Source organism: Equus przewalskii, chromosome 5, assembly GCF_037783145.1.
Source record: "Equus przewalskii isolate Varuska chromosome 5, EquPr2, whole genome shotgun sequence".
Taxonomy (NCBI): domain Eukaryota; kingdom Metazoa; phylum Chordata; class Mammalia; order Perissodactyla; family Equidae; genus Equus; species Equus przewalskii.
Genome location: NC_091835.1, coordinates 65,304,604 through 65,327,108, shown reverse-complemented (window position 1 = coordinate 65,327,108; position 22,505 = coordinate 65,304,604). Strand labels below are relative to the sequence as shown.

At 44.4% G+C, this 22,505-nt stretch overlaps 1 protein-coding gene across 9 annotated transcripts in view; it reads left to right on the top strand.

Moving 5' to 3' along the window:
* Positions 1–6,868: 6,868 nt before the first annotated feature.
* SLC38A1 (solute carrier family 38 member 1) overlaps positions 6,869–22,505 on the top strand; it is a 68,956-nt gene continuing 53,319 nt past the window's right edge. Inside the window, exons 1-3 of one of the 9 annotated variants that reach the window (XM_008521764.2) lie at positions 6,869–7,421; positions 19,101–19,214; positions 22,235–22,452. In XM_008521764.2, coding sequence (XP_008519986.1) covers positions 22,331–22,452 — 122 coding nt within the window. In that variant the 5' untranslated portion in view covers positions 6,869–7,421; positions 19,101–19,214; positions 22,235–22,330. Of the gene's footprint in view, positions 7,733–7,796; positions 8,114–8,294; positions 9,035–19,100; positions 19,215–22,234; positions 22,453–22,505 lie in introns of those variants that run through there. The other 8 variants (XM_070619455.1, XM_008521762.2, XM_008521768.2 and 5 more) reach the window with 8 other exon arrangements.

Below are 22,505 nucleotides of genomic sequence, written 5' to 3'. Positions count from 1 at the left end.
AATGGCTGTATCACAGGGTGTTAAACTAAGATTTTAAAAATAAAATGTATTGAACCTAATTTATCTAACTAAAATGTTAATATTTAAATAATTAGGAATTTATTTTGGTAATAGAATAAAATACTAACAAGTAAATGTAAACTATAAAATCTTACTATTTAATTTTTAGATTTTTTTGTGAATGTTTTTAATGTACCTAATAAATAGGACAGCAATACATATATGTATTATTGACGAATACATACATGTACATATTATGTTGCATAAGTATCATCAAGATATTTTTAATGATGAGGTAATTATCAACGTCCTTTGGAGAAAACTTTCTCAGGAATGAGTTAATGGAGGCTCATGCTAGTTATGGTCACGAAGATGGAGGGAAAGGAACAAAAGCCAGAAATGTTTAGGAGGTGGAGTGACAGGACTGGTGATTATTCCTTTGAAAATGCACATTGGTTGATGTCCATCACCTCCTCCTTATTAAAACCCTTAGCAAGGAGGCTAGAATCCAAACAAGGCTCAGGTTCTCAGGGAAGCCTTCTCTGATTCCCAGACCAGTGCATGTTCATCTGCTAAACTCCAAGAGTCATGCTCTGAGGTCCTTTTCCTCAAATCACTTACCTCCATCCGTAATTTACACATTTGCTGGTGAGATCATTTGAGGAATATTGGTCTCTCGCTCTAACTCCAAGCTCCATGGAAGACTAAAGAACGCCTGGCACTTAATAGTAAATGTTCATTCAAAGAATGAATTAATTTGATGTGAAGGAGAAAGCTAAGATACTCCCCTGCTTCTAGCTTGAACAATTGGTCCACAGTGGGGTTATTTCCCAAGATGGGGTCTATGGGAGAAGACGGTTTGGGTTGGGGGGAAAAACAGTGAGTTCAATTTTGGACATACTATATTTGAATCAAAAACTTTGAGCATTTTATTTTGGAAGCACATATATATGCATGTGTGTAGGTAGCTATAAATGCATATCAATGGAAGATTATCAGTTTTAAATCTTGTTAAAATCACCCCATTTGTGATTTTGAAATAGCACCAGATACCTAAAATATAACTGAATAAACAGTCCTTCAAAATCAAGCACACTGAAAATTACTGAGTATTTCTTATTTTAAGAACAATTATTTATAATGGAAACTTGTTTTAGTAAAGTGTGTTACTCTACTCAAGTAATGGATAGGATTCTTCCCCTTAACTACTGCCAGCAATAAAAAAACAAGTAAAAATGAAAAAAGCCCCTCCTCCTCAAAGCTACCTTTTTATCAGAAAAGAAAAAAAGCATATTTCTGCCCAGCAAGATTTTAGCATCAAATAGCACCCCATGAGCACTTCCAACATCCTAAGATGACCCAGCCCTGGTCCTGGCCTGAGATGGCTCATGCTGCGCATTTGTGACTTCTTCCAGATATTCCTGCCTTCTGAGCTTGTCGTTCATTTCCTCATTTTCTTGTCTGTCTCCTCACTTTCCTTGATGCGCTCATCACTTCCTCGCTATCGCTTTGGTTTCTCTTGCTGTTGAATGAAGATCCGTTCTCTGCTATATTGCCTTTGGACACCCAAACTGATAAGAAAGTAAGAATGACCACACTGGATCAGGACTAAGGAGCAGTCAGCCCTGTGCCCTGTTTCCCGAGGATCTCTAAGACTTACGGAGAGTGTATAGTTCTCCCTAAGCCTAGGCGCCGAGTATTTAATTTGGACCTGTCATTTATGAATTTTTTATCCTTGCTTTGAATGAATACTGCTAAACATGCTTTTGACCTTTACTTGCTGATTCCAAAGCCTATGACTTTACCTTCTGTGCTATTCATGAACATCTTTGTGCATTATTTTCACGGTGCACATTCCCAGAAGTGACACCAATGGGATCTAAGTTCCTCCTATTTATTGACAAATTGTTTTACAGTAATAATTATTATTTATTAAATACTTAAAATATGTTGTGGACTATTTTAAGTGTTTACACATATTAACATACATATTTCTCATAACCTAATAGGTAGGTGTTATTGTTTATTCGTGTTTTAAAGATGAAGAAACTGAGGCACAGAAAAGTTAAGTAACTTGTCCAAGGTCACAGAGCTAATAGGCTATGGAGCCAGGATTAGAACTCAGGAAGTCTGGCCCCAGAGTCCATACCCTTAACTACTAAATTCACTACTGAACAAAAAGTTGTACCAATTTACACTGGCACCATTAGTAAGTGCAGATGCCATGCTTGATTTTGGAACACTTCTACTTTTTAATTAACACATTCTTATGTAGATCCTAAACTTCCCTTTCTCACCTTAGAGGTAAGGTTAGGAGTTGAAATGGAATAGGACTAACTATTCTCTAATACCGTCTGTCTCCCCATTCCCACACAAGGAGGAATGGGAGTAGAGGTGTGGGCTTAACGCTGTGTCGGTATGGGGTGAACACAACAGAATACTTTGTGCCTATAAACTGGAGCTTTGAAAATTCATTGCCCTGTGCTTATTTCTGCAAAGTGTGCAAAATAATAACAGGTACACTTTACTGAGCATTTCTTATGTACCAAGCATTGTGGTAAGTACTCTGTAGACACTGAGTCATTTGATCATCAGATGGTTATTATTACTCCATTTGGCAACAAAATAGGAAGATGCAGTCACCGTTGACCTGGAGAATGATGCATAAATGTCAGGTAAATTCGATATGAAACTCTCAGGATGGATCACTGGCCCTGGTTCTTGAGTTTACCTTGAATGAATGAGACGGAACTGCCTCACAGTCAGAATCCCTAATGAAACCCGCTCCCACTCCCCTAACAGACGAAAAATAAGTGACTCTACAAACCTGAACTGGGCCCAAATCAGAGACAATGGACATTCTTTGAGGTCCGCTCTGGGATTTTAATTTCAATTCAGTTTAGAGTCAGTGGGGGTTGTTGACCTCCTGCCAGAGCAAATTACAAACCTGGCAAGGAAGAATGTTCATCACAAAGCTGGAAGAGGCGACTGTAGGCCCTGTCACAGTGCTACCAAGGGGGTGTAGGATGCACAGTGCCATGTCTCTGCAGAAGGATGGCCAAGACAACTGGGGACTCCTTCAGTTGCACATTTACTTTTTGCTGTGGCTGCTTAACTAACTCCTAGTGTCAAAACACTGTCATCTATGGATAAGATTCCAGGAACATCAAAGATGGTAAAAAGGGGTCAGTCAGGAAAAGAAATGTGATTACATCAGTAAAGACAAACCAATAGTTTTAAAGACCATCTATTGTTTGAGGGTAGACCCTATAAATAGGAATAGAAGGCTGATTGCACGAATAACTTATTTTCTAACGAGGTCAGATTTGTTCATAGATGGCTGTGCTACTTCTGTTACAAGTAGGAAATGTTCTGGACACTTATTCTGAAATAACCTTACCAGTTGACTTTTCTATTTTTCATCATTGTCAAAATTCAGACTGCCCTGTAACAGTCCTTGACAGATTACAAAGAAAAGCTATATATATATTAGAAGACAGTTGGGGTCCTATTACTCAAAATCCATACACAAGAAGTCTGCTAGGATCAGACCAGATGTGTTTGGAAAGCTTTGCAAACCCATGGAGGAACGCAGGCTTTCTCTGGAAGGGCACAGCTGGTGTGACCCTTTCCAGCTGTCCTATTGGGCAACCCAGACGGGGGCGAGTGCAACCCGGTGAAGCTGAGCTGAAGCTGGGATGAGAGCAGATGTGGCTTAAGTTCAGGCCGAATCCTCTTTGGGGTGGATTGATCTTTCTTCCCAGAACTGCCCCTCCGTCCTGGAACCATGCAGAAAGGGCCGATGGGGCCACCAGAAAACTCCCCCGTGACCTGAGGCGATTCAATTCTGCTTTTACAGTACAGATTCCTTCTCCGGCCTCATTTTCAGAGCAGATACAGAATTTTTATTTTCTCAGTTCCATAGGGCAGCCCTCAATAAAACCTGTTAATGTGTCTTGACCACCTTAGCACCATTTTGGGAAATCTACTCAATTGGGAAGGGCCGCAGAGAACATTAGATAGTATCAACATTAGATACTATCAACAGGAGCCCCTGGTGCTCACAGACCTATTACAGAGCAAATTGACTCCCTGGCGTCTCTGGGGACAGGGCAGTGGTTCCCATCTCGGGGACCTGAGGCTGAGTCGGGCAGTACTTTTAGGAGGATTTAAGAGGAGGGATCAGCTGATTTTTCTTTTTTTCCTGAAATAGCAGAGCAGAAACGTTATTTATTGATCAATGAATGGAGGAGGAAGAGCTCTTGCTCCAAAACACCTTCTCCTCAGGGAAGGTGAGCAGCGTTCTTATGGGATGTGAAGGTAGAACAGTCTCAGCGCCGTTGCTCAGGGTGGGGCATTTGGGGCATGCGTGGATCTTCCGTTCTTGCACATGGCACCTTTTGCACACATTTCCTTTTGTGGCTGGCACCCCATCGCCATCTTGGACCTTTTTGGTTTGGACCCATTCTGTGGTTTGGCCATCTGGCAATGTTCTGCCTCGGTTCCATCTGAAGGCAAAGCGGCCTGGGACCCATCCCAGCCCCTGGCCCTCTAAAGAGCATTCTTCTAGCATGAGGGAACATTTTAGAGCCAGGCATAGAGAACCAGCTTGGGAGTCAGCTCTGGGTTCAAGACCTAGATGTGCCCATTAGAGCTGGGTGGACTGGGATCAATTTCCTACCCTCTGAATCAGGGATTAGGTTGGTCCACCCCTCCCAGGAATGTTGTGAGGATTAGAGGAGAGGCTATCTTTAAGGTGCTTAGCCTGTTGCTTGTCTCTCAGTAAGCACACAGTGAACAGGGGAACCGTCATTGTGACACCCTTTGCCCCCATTTGAGACCAGAGCAATTGGGTTTGAGGGCTGAGCCACTGAAAGGACCTCTGCAAGGGAGCTTCACCAACAGCAGTGCTGGGGAAAACCTCCCCCTGAAGTTACGGGGCACTCGGCCCGAACACTACCTCCCTCTCCTTCCCCCAATTGTCCACATAGCAACAGTCCATCATTCCAGCCTCCATGCTGATATTTGCACTCCAGTTGCAGGATGTTGACCAAACTCCAGATGAGCAGTGAAACTACAGGTCCAAGAGTGTCTCGTTGCAAACGGTTGTAGCATCATGGTTAAGACTGAGTTGGACTTTGAATGTAGACTTGGGCAGGAATCCCGCCCTCCCTTCCCATCTCACCCCCTACTGTCTTAAATGAACATGGCCAACTCAGCCTTTTGGAACCCGCTTTCTTGTTTATACAAAGAAGATAATACCTAATTCAGTGATTGAAAGGACTAAATGAGATCATATTTACATATAAAATGCTTAGCACAGCAGCTGGCAAGGAGTAGGAGCTCAATTCATCACCATTGAATCCAATCCAAAAAATGCTAGGTGACTGCAGTCTTTTTGGTGCATTGAAACTAGCAAGGAGGTTAAAACTGTAATCAAAAGAAAAGCTTGAGATCAGATGCTCTCCAAACAAACACTGGTGGGTACACATCGTGGTTAATAAGGTAACCCTTTCACCCGGCTTATAGAGCTCTGCTCACAGTTTATCTACTTTGCCTATTCGGATTTCTTACCTTATTCATAAGAATTATTTGTGCTGGCCAAGGTGTACACTACTTAAAATTAGTAATTTCATACTCAATTGGCTGCTTCTAGGAAGGATGGGGAAAAGAATCAACCTTTCCATGACCTTAGAATATCACTATGATGTGGGTACTATTGACCCTCTTTTTTAGGAATTAGGAAGACAGGACTAGGATAAAAGTTAAGCAGGTGGGGGAAGCAATAAGCCTCGGGAGTGGAATTTGAAAGCAGGTCTGTCCCGCGAGGCTGCCCATCGTTGTGTCCCCGTCTGCTTGCACTGACTTCTCGGTTTCTCAGGTTTATTCACGAGCGTGCCTTCTAAACAGGGTTCTCAGGAAGCCACTGTTGAACTAATGAAGACCATTTACCGCCATTCGACGGGAATTAGGATATTAGTCAGTTCTGAGGAGTCCGACATTTGGTTGTTCTCTCGCTTTTCCAGCGGTGATAGAAAAGCGACAGCCACTCCATTACAGTGACTACTCAGTCTGCCCGCCTGAAACGCTCCAGGTAGATTAATTGTTCAATGATGATTCACCTTCCTTTTCCTGTTTTGATGGAACACGGAGACTGAAGCATTCCTGTCAGTAAAAAGCTCGAGTTTCCACCCGGCAAATTCGCGCTCTAACGACAGTCTAATTGGGTGACGCGCAGGTGGGATTTCCTGTCGCCATTTTAAGGGATCACAACTCCCCTGCAAGGAAGTGCCCACTCAGTTAAAGGGGCTATGCCAGAAACAAAGAGTAAGCAAAAGGAAGGGAAAGGGCCCAGCTGCCCCAGTGCCCTCCATCCTGCTCCCTCGCTCCTCCTGCCCGCAGGATTTGGAGCGCCCTGGTCAGTTAACCCGGGGGTGGAATACGGGGGGCTCCAGGGGGACGACAGCGGGCTCCGGCCTCTCCGCGCCTAGACGGGCGCGCTCCGAGCTCAGCAAATCCTTCGGGTCGCGTCACACCCAGTCCCCAAAACAGAGCTCCACAGCACAGATCTCGGGGAGGGCCGGCGAAGGCTGGGGGTGCTGGATCCGGAAGAGGGGAGGCGCCTCCCACTGCGGGTGAGGGACAAAGGCTTTCCAAAGGGGACCGCGCCGCGCTCCTCCGGCTGCTTCGGCCCCCTCCCCGCCAGCCCAGGCCGTCTCGATGCCATTCCCGGAGCCAAGGCATCGCTCCATCGCGGCCCGCAGCTCCAGGCGCTGCCAGCGGCTCGCAGGGCTGCGCGTGGACCAGCCACTCCCGCGGCCATTCTCACGCTGCGCCCTTCCCACAATGCAACTCCCCTCGCTCCCCCGGCCCCTGCCGGGTCCGCCGTACCCCAAAATGCCCCCCACCCCAGTGCACAACCCTCTTTTCCTCCGCTTGCACCCTCGTAGCCGCCCCCACCTCCATCCCCACGGGCTCCCAGTCTCCAGCTGCCGCCGCAGTTGAGTTCTGAGCTCGCTGCTGGGCCCCAGGAGGGCGTGGGGCAGGTGTCCAGGCTGCGCACAGCCTTCGCTGCCGGTGCCACCGCCAGTGCGCCAGGCACACGCGCTCCCCGCAACCCCTCCCTCACCCCTTCCCGATGCTCAATCTCCGCCGGCCACGGCCGCTACATCCTCAGCGAGCGGCGAGAGAGAGGCTGCAAGGCGCGGCCGCCAGCAGACACCATGTGATGGGTACGGCTCAGTGACACACAGCTGCGATTAAAGAGCCGGCGCGGGAGGGGAGGCGACGGCGCGCGGACGCGGAGGAATGGCCTGACTTTCCCCGATAAACCATCACGAGCCATGGATGCGCAAGGGCGACGCGCCCGCGAGTAGGAGAATGACTACGATTCGAGACCCTCAGCGCCCAAGCGTGTGGATGTAAGTGGGAGGCTGGCGAGCAGAGTGTGGGTGGGGGTTAGTGGTGGGGGCAGATGCTGATGCAATCGGCCCGAAAAGGAGCGCGCGGGCTGGGGTTGCCACGCCGCTCCGCTTGAAGGTCGCCGCGATCCTCCGCCCTTCACCTTGCTGGGAAATCCGCCACGCCAAGCCAAGCTTCCCCGCCCAGCCCTTGCTGACGGAGGCCACCTCTTCCCGGCCGAGGCAGCCAGACCTTGACACAAAGGGCATCGCTCGGCCAGGGGAAAATCCCAGAAGGGCGAACACCCTGACTTTTCCCTTTATTGCTCGAGGTAAGGTGATTTTCGTGCCCACGGAGAGCCGAGGGAGTGGCGGCGGGGAGGAAAGGGATGTTTTAGATGTGAGAGGAGGCGCCAGCGTAGAAGTCGTCCATGCGGGCTCGAAAGGAAGGAAGGAGCGCGCGGCTGTGCCGGATGCATTTTGGTTTTAGGAAAGGAAAAGTCCGGTCTCTTGTTCTTTCCAACGCACGCGGCAGCGTAAGGAGGCGCAGGGGCCCCTGATTTCACCTTTGCGTGGGCTGTGGCTTACTTTTTGGGTCAGTTTTCATAGTGGCAGAGTGTGGCACCAGATATGTTAAACTATACGAGGGGCAGGGACCACGCCGGCCTGGAGGGAGAGCGCAGCCGAGGTGAGGACGCGACTGCATACCCGAGGTGTGTTTGAATCCCGGACATTTGGGGGTAATTCCGTGTGTCTGCAGAGCCCAGAGGAGGGCATGTGATGTCCCCTAGGGTGTCTCGGGGACTGGCCGCCGGCTGGGGAAGGGAGGCACCGAGCGCCAGTAAACTGAAGCACGGTTTCTTCCCCTTCCTGGAGCTCGGCCCCTCTCTCAGTAACGACGAAGAGTAGGACGATGCAGGGGGAGGTTACTAAAGGATGCTGGCTGTGACTCAGTGCCCCTTCTCGGCCTGAAGAGGTTCTTTCCAAAATGAAGAAGGGGAGAAAGAGAGAAGGGCACACTGAGAGTCGGGATCCGCTGGAGCTGGCGAACAAAAGGCCATCGCTCGCGCGGGGCCCGGGCGCGGACTGCCTTCGCCTCCGCTCCCACCCCCTCCTCCCACCCCGGGCACCTCGCTTGCTTCCCTAAACGTCGCCACAAAAGGCCTTTCAACTCGCCGCGTCGGTACCGGGAGGCAAGAGCTCCTTCGTCGTAGTGTGCACCCCGGGGCGCGACCCCCCTTCCATAATCCGCCTTCCCGAGCGTCGGGCTCCTCAGCACCCACTGGGACCCCACAGGTTATAAGACTACCTGGGCGCTGTTCCCTGCGGAACCACAGCCCCGGGGTTTGGGCTAAACTGTAGTCAGAGAAGGTGCGAGTGCATATGGCGGCAAAAAGAATTTCGCGGTCACAGCGTCACGTCGTTTCGGGGTGCCTCTCACAGGCTGTCTTCGGCCCGGGAAGGTGGTGCTAGAATCGAAAGTCCTTTGTGTCTCGCTCTGCGGCGCGGAGCCGGTGTTTATAGCACTGTTTCTCCAGTGCAACCCTCATTGCCGCCGGGATCAGGTACTTTCTCAGACGAGTCCAGGGGGATGGATGGAGGAAGAGCGAAAAAGACCCCAGCGCTAGGAAACGGTATTTATTTGCGTTTGGAAGCGGATTTGACATCTCTGCAGGGGGTTTTAAATTTTTTAATATAAGGGGGAGGAGAGAGTCAATCTATGGTTTGTAGGCTGCAGGGCCTAGCAAGGCTGTAATTTGTCACCTTGATAGAAGAAACTGTGCGGCAACTCGTGCTTCTGACGTCAGAAGGACAACGGAAATAAAACCTGAGCTAGGTGGCCGGCTGGCCTCGTTCTTAAACATCTCACGCTCGGTGGGTACTCCAGAAATCCATGCAAGACGGCCAAGGGTGGCCACTGATCCCGTGTGGGCCCCCTCAAAATGGCTTTACCCTTCAGAGTCACTTTAGTTCTCAGTATGTCGCCTCAGGCATCCGGAAATCCGCCTGGTTTGAAGTCTTAACCTTGATGAGGTTTATTCAGTTATTTTTTTTTTTCAACGTATTCAGTAAGTGTTTCCTACTGAGAGCTTGATGTGTGGCAGGCAGCCAACAAAATAAAGTTCGTGCTTCTGTGACACTTCCATTCTCCTGGGGAAAAGAGTACCTGCACGTTCAGTTGAATTTGAGGTATCTGTTAGTGCAGTGAAGAAATAAAACAGAATTTTGCCATGGGGAGGGTGCTTGAGAGAGATGACCCTCTGGGCAGGCCTGTGTGAGGGGGTGACATTTGTCCTGAGGCTAGGAGAATAGGCATTTGGCTATTGCTAGTCTTGTCTTTTCCTCCTTCTGGGGGATAAGACTTGAGGGCAAAACCCAGTCTTACTGGTTATTGTTCCCCTAATGCCCAACACAGAGCCGCTGCTTGATAAACGCCCGTCAGATTGAGATCTTGGCCAAGCCACATTGTTCACCTCTTTATGCTATTGTTGCCATCCTTTCCTGTCTATGTCTCGTTATTTGTGCCCCTTCTCCTAAGTTGAAACAGTAGGGTTTTTTCCTACTCTGCTCCTTTTTCTCTCTTACCCTCTCCCTCCACTCCTGAGCAGTTACCAGGCCTTTGCAAATGCTCCTCAAAGTTGCCTTCTCATCTTCACTCCCACTGCCCAAGTTCAGGTCCCTGTCACCTGACCTAGACATGGCAATTCAAGTAGTGCATTGAGATACAAGAATCATGAAACAGACATGGAGGTGTCCTGAGGAAACCAGCGCTCAGGGGAGGAAGATGCAAGCGCGACACGTGGTTAAGAGTGAAGAAGCCGGTTAGTGAGGCATGTAGGCTTTCTGGTTGGTCTCCTCCATACCAAGGTCTGCTCCCCAAGTTCAATATTGACACTTGCATGAGATCTGTTTTTCCAGAACGCAGTTCACATTTTTCCATGACCTTGCTTTTAAGTACCTTTAGTGTGTTCCCATTGCCTTCATTAAAGTCTAAAACTCCTCAGCCAGACACTCAGGGCCCTCCACAGTCTGTCTCCTCGCCTCTTACCCTCTCCTCTTATCCTCTCTTTCTCCCAGTTCACCCTATGCCCTCCCTGTCACTTTTCTGCTTCAATATTGGTGTTGATTGCAGACTGGAATGTCTACTGAAATCCTATATATTTGTGAAGGCCTGGCCCAAACATCACTTCTCTACCTCTTCAAATTAGTGTTTGCTGATCACCTCTTGGCATTTTCATAATGATTTATCTTTCACTGTTTGCACTATTGTCACTCCTGATGATGGAAAGTGGAGAATAATGCCATAGGCTTCAAATCAAATGTAAATCCCAGGTCTCAATTTACCAGCGGGAGGGGGGAGGGAGTGGGGGGAGAGGGGGTGGTGGGACGGGACCTTTGACAAGTTGTTTAGCATTGCTAAACCTCAGGGGTTTTTTTAATTGTTAAATGGAAATGATGATGGGAATGATGATGATGGTCGTGGTAGTGGTACTCATCTTATTGAGTTATCCTGAGGATTTCATTAAGATAATGGATGCAAAGTGCTTGGCATGGTGTTGCACTCCACATATATTGAATTAAAGAGACTTCAGGTTTCTCCTCTATCAGAGAGGGTGAGGAAAGTAGGATCAGTAAAGCTCCCCTTACCTCTGATATTCTGTAAATATGTAAGCATTTAAAAATACTTTTCTGAAAATAATATCTTAATGGAAACTCTCTGAATCTTTTCAGGCTCTGGGAGAATATGCAGCTCTGAAAGGAAGGGTTGGGGTAGGGGAATCATGTCAGCACATTCAAAATTGCATCGTAGACTTCAGAAAATGACACCTTGGAACACTACCCTGAAATTGAGTCTTCTAAAAACATGGTTATACTTATTTCTGAAATATGATCTCATTATATTCCTTGGTTTTCTAGAGACCACCTGTACGTTAGACTTATTAACTAACAGTAAAGGAGTTCAGTGACTGGGAAGGCACCATGGTTTGGGGAAACTTTGCAAGCCCCAGAACTCTGCCTCAAGTGAAGTTACAATGTCTTTGTCAATAATTAGCTGGGTGCGCTTGAGAAACTCATTTAACATCTTCATGCCTCATTTTCTCATCTGTCCCATGCTAAGCATAGTGTCTGAGCTGCTGAACTCACAGAGTTGTGAAGATACAATGAGAACAGAGCTAAGAAAATCCTTGAACAAGTTAAAAGAACTATTCCAGATGATAAGCATCTGGAGTTAAACTCACTGCTAATCAGTAGGTTTAGATTAGTGATTCTCAACTCTGGCTTCACATTAGACTCACCTGGGGTCTTTTACAAGCTACCAGTGCCGAGACTCCATGTCCAGAGAGTCAGATTTAGTTGGCCTTGGGTAGAGCCCAGATATGGGAATTTTTTCAAAAAAATAACACGAGGGATAATTCTAATATGCAAACACAACAAAATCAGAAATCAAATCAAGACCTCCATATGTTGTTTGATAAAGTCCTAGTTACGCAAAATTGTGAGCTTGAGTGACTTTTCTTCTGATTCGACTAAACCAACCGGTTGTTGACATCATGGAGTCACAGCCTCAGGTTACAATTTCTAACCTGAGTTTTCCCAGACGTAGAAGACTGCCCAGAGATACAGCAGGGCCGCATAAAGATTTAATGTGCGGATCTCACTTTCCATCTCTTAGGAGTGACGAAGAAGATTGGAACAGAAAGAGACAATGGAAAGGAAAAGGAAAGGGACAGGCTGTGGCCCCAGGTATGGGAGGAGGGGGCTCTGAGTGGGACAAGGATAGGACAGAGTAGAGAGAAAAAGTCGAGTTGGATTTATTGAACTGGTTTTGTTCATGTTGCAGACTGGTGGCTATAGAACCAAATGAAGCCTACGGGTATATATTGCGTGACCTACACTTGCTTTTAAAATTGTTTGAAATTAATTGTCAACATTTAAATATCAGAATTTTACTTAAAATTCCAGCATTTCTTGAAACAAAAATCAAAAGATCTGGCTTATTCCTACTGAGATAGATGGGACACGTGTTCTCCAGCTCTTTATGCCCAATCTGCCTTGCTCCTGTATCTTACCTGCCTGGGTCCTGGCTGCACCGGTCTTAACCCTTGTCTAAATCTGTAGATCTTACCGCTGGCCGCACATTAGAATCCCCTGGAGAGCATTCAAAATATGCTTGGATTCCATCCTAGGCCAATGAAATCAGAAACTGGTGTCTGTTGGGGGGAGGGGAGTTATCACCATTATTTTTTTAAAGCTCCGAGGTGATTCCTTTGTCTAGTCAGAATTGAGGACCACTAGTTTAAGTCACCTACTCAAAAGATTTGTCCACAAGCCCATCTTCTTATCTCCGAAAGAGATCCATTAAGAAACAGTCTATAGAATCATACATTCAGAGGATTTTAGACCTGGGAGAGCTCTGTGGGAGAGCGTCAGTTAATCTGACCTTCCTGTTTTAAAGTGAGAAGACAGAGGCCCAGAGAGAAGGAAAAATTTGTTCAAAGACTATACCATGATTTGGTATTGGATTATACCGTGTTTTATTATGTTTTTCTCTTTTCAAATAAAGGCATATTTAAATTTTTAAAAAATAAATGATCTTCTTTTCATGCACCACTTTGTAGTGCTTTACAATTCATATTTGTTTTTCCTAGAGTATTTTGTTAGCAGTTAGCTGTCATAGCTTAACTAGGGCTTAAAAACGAAGACATTCCCATCTATTGTTTTTAGTTCAATGGCAATCCTTGATCAGAAATATCATAAGAGCAAAAACATGCATGTACAAAGAAAAAAAATTTTCTCAAAGGCTGAAATAGTCCAGGCTGTTTTCATCTCCATAAGTTTTTAGTAAATACCTAACTCTCTGAATTTTCAGTTGATGAGAAAGATTTTTAATTTGGTTATTCATACTGCTCAGATACACTCACTGTTCTAATTAAATGAAGCATCAGATGTTGTTGTTACTGTTGTTCTTAGTGTAGTATGCATTGCGTCCTCCTATATGCAGAGTTACAGGTTGACTTCATTAACTTCTGGAGTTTATCAGTATTTTCTGTCTTAGAGAAATCAGAGTAGTTTCAAAACATCTGTATACGGATAGGTTCATTCCCAGACATCCTAGGCTTGGCATATTGATAACAGACATTTAAAAGATCATCTGGGAACTGAACAGAAGAGGAATTATGGAGCATAGGAACAGGTATCGGAACACTGTGAACAAGAGAGGACATGGGGCAATCTGTCCGAGGAAGTGAGCAGCTCGTCTCCCAGCCCCACACAGAAAGGGTCAGTCCTCATCCCTGGGGGGCTTCCTCTAAGATGAGGCTTCTCACCTTCGGCACTACTGACTTTGGGGGCCGGATAGCTCCTTGTTGTGGACACACATCCTGTGCATTGTGTGAGGTTGAGTGGCATCCCTGACCTCTCTGCACTGGAAACCTGCAGCACCCTCTCACTTGTGACAACCAAAAATGTCTCCAGACATCGCCAAATGTCCCCTGGGGTTGGGGGCCAAAATTGTCCCCAGTTGAGAACCACTGCTTCAGTACAACTCTTTCTCTGGACTTTTAGAAATCATGCCGAGAATTCTTAAACATTCCAGGCATCGCGGCCAGGATCTTAATGATAAATACTTTCTATTTATGCAATACTTTACAGTTTTAAATGTGTTTTCATAATTCCCACATGCCCAGGTCAAATGTAAAAGAAATTAAGTGGCAGACAATGAAAACTATGCGGTAGGCCTGTATACTTGCTTCCTTTATCTTCCTCTTTGGTGTTGTTTTCCTGGGGAAATTGTGTTTGTGAGGCTCACTGATAGATTGTCTGCAGACAGATGATCATAGCTTTCTTTTTGAGTTTAGTCATCATCATTGTTAACACATATATCCTCTCGCCATGTGCTAGGGAGCTATGAGGTCTATGGTCTCTCCCCTCAGGGAGTTGAAGTTGTAGTTAGCGAGACGGATAATTACATAAAACAATTATTAAAATATATGAGAGCTCTTGCTATAAGCCAGTGAGTAATCTATACAAAAGTGCTGTAAGAATTTATCACAAGTAAGTAATCAACAATGAGTTGGTCATTGGAGAAAGACATCACAGAGTAGTTGGTTTGAAATTAAAAAAAAGTTTACAAGCAAGCAAGCTGGATTTTGAAAGAAATGTCATACTGCGGTAGGCACAGGCTGGATGGGAAGGTGGGGGAAGTGTGTTCAAGGCCAAGGGAATGGTGTTAAAAAGCAGAAAACTGCGTAAGAGTAGATCCATTGCAGGAATGGAAGGTTCAGAAGGAATGTCATGGGAGAGAAAATTAAAGAGATAGTTATGAGCAATCTGGGCTTTGAATTCGAGGTGCCAGAGATTGGACTGCATCCTGTAGACATTAGGAAGAGTCATGACTGGCAAGGAGGGGAGAGGAATGAGCAGGGTGCGTGTTTTCAGGAACAATCCGTGTCTGTAGATGGGAGGGGGTAGGGATCTGTAGATAGCATGAAGGAGAGCGAAAGTGACAAAGTTAGGGTTGTGGAAGGAAGGAACATTATGAAGGAATGTCGATAGCTCTTGGTGACTGATTAGATAGGAGGTAGTATTAAAGTGATACCCAGGATGCAAGTCCGAGTGATGAAGAGAATGAACATTATCTTTAACAGAAATAGAAAAGCTGATGTGTGAGGTCAGGTGATGTGTTCAGTTAGGCACGTGGAGTTGGAGGTAATGGCAAACAGCCACGTGGAGGGGTCCAGTGGGCTGCTGGAGTCGAAAAAGAATTTGTGGAAATTTTTCTGAGCAGGAAGGAACCTGAGAGATCATCTCTCTCTCTCCAGCCTTCTCATTTTACAGACAAAGAAACATGTGACATGTTAAGTGACTTGATCATTATCAAGTAGTATTTATGAGGGAGATCCTATTTCATAATGCAAAGGAACTTTATAAAATGAAAAGGCCTGGGAAAAAAGATCTGAAAGATGCCCTCGTGGGTTGAAGGCATCTACAGGCTTGAAATCTTAAAAAGGAAGGAATTTGGAGTGTGTGGAGGGAAGAGGTTAGGCCGAAGAGCTGCCCCTACCCCAAGGGGGGGAAGGGGAAGGGATCTGGCAAAGGAGGCACAGAGGCAGCCCGTCAGAGGATGCTGTGAGGAGCAAGTTGGGAGAGGTCAGGAAACAGTGCTCCCTGCTCTGGAAGGAGTTAAAGAGAACGTGGACTGAGAAACGGCCACTAGCCTTGATTAGAAAGTGAGTGGTGGCAATAGTAGCAATGACAGTCACAATAGCTAGAACCAGGTCGGGCACTATTGTAAGTGCTGCACATGGTCTCATTCATGGACTCTTTATAACGACTGTGTAAGGTGGGTATTTATTACTTTATCTCCATTTTACAGATGAGGAAACTGAGGCAAAGAGAGGTTAACCTACTTGTACTGGGATCACAGAGCTCCTATGTGGTGGAGCCAGAATTTGCCAGTCGGGCTGGGTTTCAGGGGATTGATGAGGACAGAAGCGAGTTGTTCAGGCTGTTGGCAGTAAAGAGAGGAGGGAGGTGGTAGTTCAAGGTCCTAGACAAGGTCGCTTTCAAGATATGGAGCTGAGCGTGATGACTCACAGAGGTCGGGGAAGCCAGCAGAGCGTAAGTGGCTGTACAGGGTGCGGGCAGAACAGAGACCACTAGCACAGGTTCCGTCATGAGTCTTGAGTAGGAAGAGGCAAAACATCTTTTCTTCTGAGATTGCTCCCTGGCTCCCAGCCTTACCAAAGTTACCAAAAGGCCATTTTATTATTCCCCACCTCCCAAGGACCTCAGGTTTTCAAAGATTTTGAGTATCAATTTTAAGCTTTTATTTTTAGTTGAAGTATAATTTATATGCTATGCAATGCCCGGATCTTAAGTATACTGTTTAATGAGTTTTGACTACACCTTTAATATATTAATTCATTTCCCATTTTTGTTGCTCAAAGATGCATAAAATTTCCAGTAAGAATCTAGGATTATCACATCAAGTTAATGCAATCTAGTCAAAAGCAAGGATACCTGACTTTTTAATTAACCTGTTTAAGACTGTTTGAGGCCTTTTGAAATACAGAAAAGCAGCTCATAGATGCATATTATTACTATCTAAGACCCTCGTGATCCAAGGACCCCAAGCCGGTAAACAGGCTCAGTCAGTCATGGAAAGAGACCACAGGAAGAATGGGACCATCGTTGGCCTTAGGCCTAACGCTTTCTGAAAACCTAGCTATCACAGTTGATTCTCAGGAGCTGAGCTAGGACAGTGTGATCTTATTAGTTCTTCAGAATAAAAAAACCAAATAGTGATTCATAACAATTTTAAAATTAAGTGTATGTGACTGGATATTTAGAGATATTAAGGAACTCCTCTTATTGTTTTGGTTTGATAGTAAAATGGTGGTATTGTTTTTAAAAAGAGTTCTTACTTTTAAAGATGTGTGCTGAAATATTTACAGATGATCAGATATCTGAGATATGCTTTAAAATAATTCTATGTTGTGTGTGTGTGGGGGGGGGGGGGCGGGGTAAAACTTTAACAAGAGTGGCCTGAATTGATAATTGTTAAAGTTGGTACATGGTGGTTTATTATTCTGTTCTGTCCACTTTTATATAGTTTAAAAGTTCTCATGGGGGCTGGCCCTGTGGCTGAGTGGTTAAGTTTGCACGCTCCACTTCAGAGCCTGGGGGTTAGCGGGTTCAGATCCTGGGGCGGGTACTGAGCACCGCTTGATACTGTGGTGGCATCCCACATAGAAGAATTAGAATGATTTCCAACTAGGATATACAACCATGTGCTGGGGATTTGGGGAGAAAAAAAAAAGAGGAAGATTGGCAACAGATGTTAGCTCAGGGCCAATCTTCCTCACCAAAAACATTAAAAAAAAGTTCTCATAATAAAAATTTAAAAGGGAGAAAAAATAAAACTAAGAACATCGGTCAGGGGTTAGTTTCATATAACAGATCTTTCTATGTATGTTAAGCAAAAGGGATTTAATACAGGGAATTAAGTGCCTGTAGAATTGTTAGAAGAGAAGGCAGAGTGGGCTCTAGGCTGGGCCTCTGGGAATAATTACCAGAACACCACCACTCCACTGGCCTGCTAAGGGAACTGCTACTTGTGCCTCCATCAGGAAACTTGTTTCTCATTGTCTCAACTGCATGAGCCAAAAACGCATCACTTGTGCCAAATCTGATGATTAGGAATCCATAGCCACAACTGTTGGTTCCAGGGCTATTTGCTGCACCTGCTAGCAAAATGGATGCCGGGCCCCCACTACCTTGCTCTCTGATTGGTGGAACCTAAATCATATCTAAAACCCTAGCTGCAAAGGAATGTGGGAAATGTAGTTTTCCACTTTCCATTCTCTACAGAACTGGACTAGAAAGAAGTGGGAACAAACACTGAGCGGGCCAATCCACCACAAAGTATATTAGCAATTGAAATTGTATTTTTGCTTATTTATCTCAAAAAGTAATTTTGAACAATGATTCAGTCACAACATATTCTTTGGTTTAGTTTTCCCTCTACAATCTTTTAATCATCTTTTACCAAACCCTTAAAACCTCCTATTACTGAAAAACACATCCCTTGCTCCCTCTAGCTAGGTCCATCCGAATGGTCATATAAGGCAGTTGTATGCATATGTACCCTCCATGTCTTTGCTTGCGCTGGTCCCAATACAAGTAAGCCCTTCCCTATCCCTCAGCCTAAATCCTACCTTTTTTAGACATAGTACAAATCCTCTCTCTTTGTAAAATCTTACCTGATTTCTCCAGGCCTCATGTATTTTCCTCCCTTCCTTCCTCCCTTCCTCCCTCCTTCCTTCCTTTCTTCCTTTGTTCCTTTGCACTTTCCTTCCTTCCTTCCTTCTTTCCTGTATGTACATATGTATGTATGTCTCTGAAATCTCTCTGGACTTGTTCTTTGATCTGCCATGTAATTTGGTCTCCATCATGCTAATGTTTTATGGTATACTGTCACTTTAAGTGGGTGGGTCTTGCTTTCTGAAATAAGCTCTGAGCAATGTAAAGTTTGCAGTTTCTTTGTGTATCCTCTCCTTTGGTACTTAACCTCATGCAGAGTAGAGAATAAGTTTATGTATTTGACATTGATACTGTTAGTAGAATGTACCCATATGAATATGAAGATACTAATGCTTGCTTAAGAGTACCTCACAAGATTGCGGTAAAGGCTCAGAAATGTTCTGTGTTGAGTAAACAAATTTGTAGCCTATTATAAATGTTGGGAGATAGTAATTATGGTTGGGTTAACATCAAGATCTTCACACCATCACCCCATTCGGCCTTTTAATTAATTGCAGAGTCTGATAATTGCTTCCATCTTTCAGTGAAACTGTAATTCTTTGCTTCTTGAACTCAACCTGCACTTCTGCCCTTGAGCCATTGACCATGTCAATGACAAGTGTCAGCTCAGGCCCCATCTCCGCCTGTCAGTCTCCTGTCCACCAAGCAGTGTGACTGTCCCGTAGTAATGGGTTAGATGTCAGTTTATGGCACAGACAAGCAGTTAAGCAAGCATTTGCGGTAATGGTGTAGACCCGCGTTTACTGACATAACTCAGGATAGGAGCCCAGATCTTAAGTGAAAAAAATATGTTTTAAAAAATCTATGGTATGATTTCCATTTTTGTACATGTGTACATATTTTTTATTTGTACTCACGTTTTTCATTTAACAGATATTTATTGAGTGTCTACTGTATGCCAGGCGCTGTATCTATGTGCATAGAAAATCCTGGAAGTTCATACTCCAATATATATACAGTGGTCATCTCTGACTGCTGAGAGAACAGGTAACTTTTTTCTTCTTACTTGTTTCATCCTTCATTTGCAAACTTCTATTGTCTGACTTTTCTACAAAAACCTATATTATTTATTGATAAGGAACTAATATGTTTTTAAAAACACTTCTTTCTTCAAAATGCTTACAATGTAATGCTACAGGAGAAAAGTAGGTTAAAAACAGTCTAAAATCTCAGTGTCAAATAAAAAAGAGAGAGGGAGCTAAAGAGGGAGAAAGGAAAAGAAAAGGAAGAATAAAGGAGGAAATACATCAAAATCTAATGGTGGTTGGGGTCGGCCCGGTGGTGCAGCAGTGAAGTTCGCACGTTCCGCTTCTTGGCAGTGCGGGGTTCGCCGGTTCGGATCCCGGGTGCGGACATGGCACTGCTTGGCAAGCCATGCTGTGGCAGGCGTCCCACATATAAAATGGAGGAAGATGGTCACGGATGTTAGCTCAGGGCCAGTCTTCTTCAGCAAAAAGAGGAGGATTGACAGTAGTTAGCTCAGGACTAATCTTCCTCAAAAAAAGAAAAAATCTAATGGTGGCCATTTTTCAGTGGTGAGATTTCTTTTACAACGTCTGTTCTAAGGATTCTACAGTGAGCATGTATTTAGTTTTAGAATCAGAAAAAAAAAATTTCTTTTGCAAGAGCCAGTTCAAATGTGACTTTTCTATGAAGCTGCCTCAGATCCCTGAATCTGACATTTTCCAAACTTTTTAAATCCCTTCATCACCTCGCACTCAATAGATATAGGATCCGTTGAATGGATAGTGTTTTCTAAGTGTGGGCTTAACCTAAGTGACAGGTGTCACTAACTTTGCTAGTTTTCTCCATTTTCTGAGTTTGCATTTTCAATAACAAGTCAGATTTCAGATAGGTTATTTCACAACAATACAAATTTATTCCAAAAAACAGAAGAGTAGATTAGGACACAGACACTACACAGACGGAGGAAAAACGCTGTGAAGACACAGCAAGAGGGCAGCTATCTGCAGGCCAAGGAGAGGAGCCTCAGAAGGAATTAAACTGGCGACACCTTGACCGTGGACTTCTAGCCTCCAGAACTGTGAAACAATAAATTTCTCTTCAAACCAAAGGAAGAAAAGTTTATTCTATGTGATTGACTTAGTACTGGTATTTGCCTAATACTGACATAATTTTAGCAGCGAGGACTTTCTCTTTTCTTTTTGTTCTTTTCTCTTTTTGTCCATTTTTAAAATTAGTTATATATATTTATGTTTATATACATGTGTGTTATTTGTATACACAGACACACATATATTGATATGAAACTTTCAATTCAAACAGTAGACTTCAGATTTATTGTTAGTCAACCTTGCCTTGTGTCAGAAAATTGTTATCTAGTCCCTATTTCCTATCAGTTTGTGGAGAGAAAAGGACTCTGAACCCAGACTGGGAACTTCATCCACTGAATCAACTTTCTACCAGTCCTGTAGTATCACTTCAGTAGCCCCTGAGGGCGTCACACAGGAGAGAGCCAGTGTGGCAAGACTTCTAGAAATTACCTATTTGTGCAGCTTTCATCAGAGGGGGCCAAGGCGTGAGAGTGGGGTTCAGCCCCTTTAATGCACTTCAACTTTTGCAAAGTGAAGACAGGTTGTAAACATTGCTGCTGTGTGAAGGCACTGAAAGCAATTAGAGATTGCTCTGGCGCTATTACTCTGGCTAGAAGACTCAGCCACGAGCTGCCAGGTTGGCCTCAGACCAGGAGGTCATGGAGCTTAAATCTTCCTGTCCTGCTTCCTGCTTTCCAGGAGAAGCCCTGCCCCACAGGAAGATGAGGCCCGGAAGCCGAGGTGTTACATAGTATTTATGTTGTGGAAGCTGTAAAGGATCCTGGAACCAGGGAAGTTCCATTCTAGATAGGAGACTGTGAATAAAAAGGAATAACGCATGGCCTAGTGTAGGGAAGAAGAGAAGAGAAAATTCCTGAAAAAGTATCATTCTAGGGTACTTTCTATGGGCCCTGAAGATATTATCAATTAGCAAAATGCTTCTTGGCGTAAATTAGAATGTTTAAATGGGCACATTGGAGTTTTGACCTTAACTAGGTTACAGTCGTCTTCTGGAATTCAGGATCAGACAAAATATCAAACGTCATCCAAGGGGGTTTACCATTGGAGGTAAAAAAAAATCTCATTGCCATTCAGCTTCATTCCGTGGTCCCCATCACCTCACTGAGATTGTCCCAGTGAGGCTCCCGTACGTACACAGGGCTTGCTTTTGAAGTTGCGTTTACCTCTGTTGCCACCTGCTTTTTGATTGGTGATGTGTGTGTCTGAAACCTTTTTCCCCCTTACATGCTATTGGTGACCCCTCAGCATTTAAATCACAGTTCTCCACGTGGAGGAAAACGTGAACTCTGCAAGTCTTTCGTTTCTGATGAGGAAATATAGTTTCAGGTGGATTAACCTAAATCCCCTGGGTATGAGTTTTTAATTTCCTAATACCCTGACATGGGGTGATTTCATTGGAGAGACTGATTTAATCGCTTTCAGTTGATGGATAAACTGTTTGCTAAATTTCAAAAGACAGATTGGTCCTCTGCTGCTTGACCTTTAGGTTGGGTAGTTGATCCCTCATGATGCCATTTAATGAGGATTTCCATTTTTATTAAACTGGGATTGCTAAATCAGAGGTGCTTTTGTGTCTGTGCAGTCTGTACCCAGCTATCTGTGCACCCTGTGGTCTGATGCATTAAAATAACTGAATCGCTTTCATTTTAAGCACACTGTTTCATAAAAGGGTGTCTATATTGCCTGCAGCTGACATGAGCATAAAGATTATGTGACGTGACTCATTTTATAGTTAGAAATGGAGAGAGATTTATGAAAGGCATAAACATTTACAGCCTCTATAACTTGATGTACAAAGATTGTTTTAATGCATCCAGTAGCAAAATGTAAAAGTTGGCGTATCAGTAAATTAACTATTTGTTTACTTGTAATAGTTTATTTTTCATCAATGGTGATATTCATATGTTTATTTTTCATGGTATTGTATTTCAGGAGTGTCAAGCTGATATTTTTGCTGCTATCCACTTGTAAATACACTCAGAACAGGAGAATTTGGGCTAATTTTTTGACTACAGGTACTTTCTAAACATGATGCATTTCAAAAGTGGACTCGAATTAACCGAGTTGCAAAACATGACGGTGCCCGAAGACGATAACATTAGCAATGATTCCAATGATTTCACTGAAGTAGAAAATGGTCAAATAAATAGGTGAGTATTTTTCCACTAACACTTCCATCCAATGAAAGAAATGTCTCTAAAAT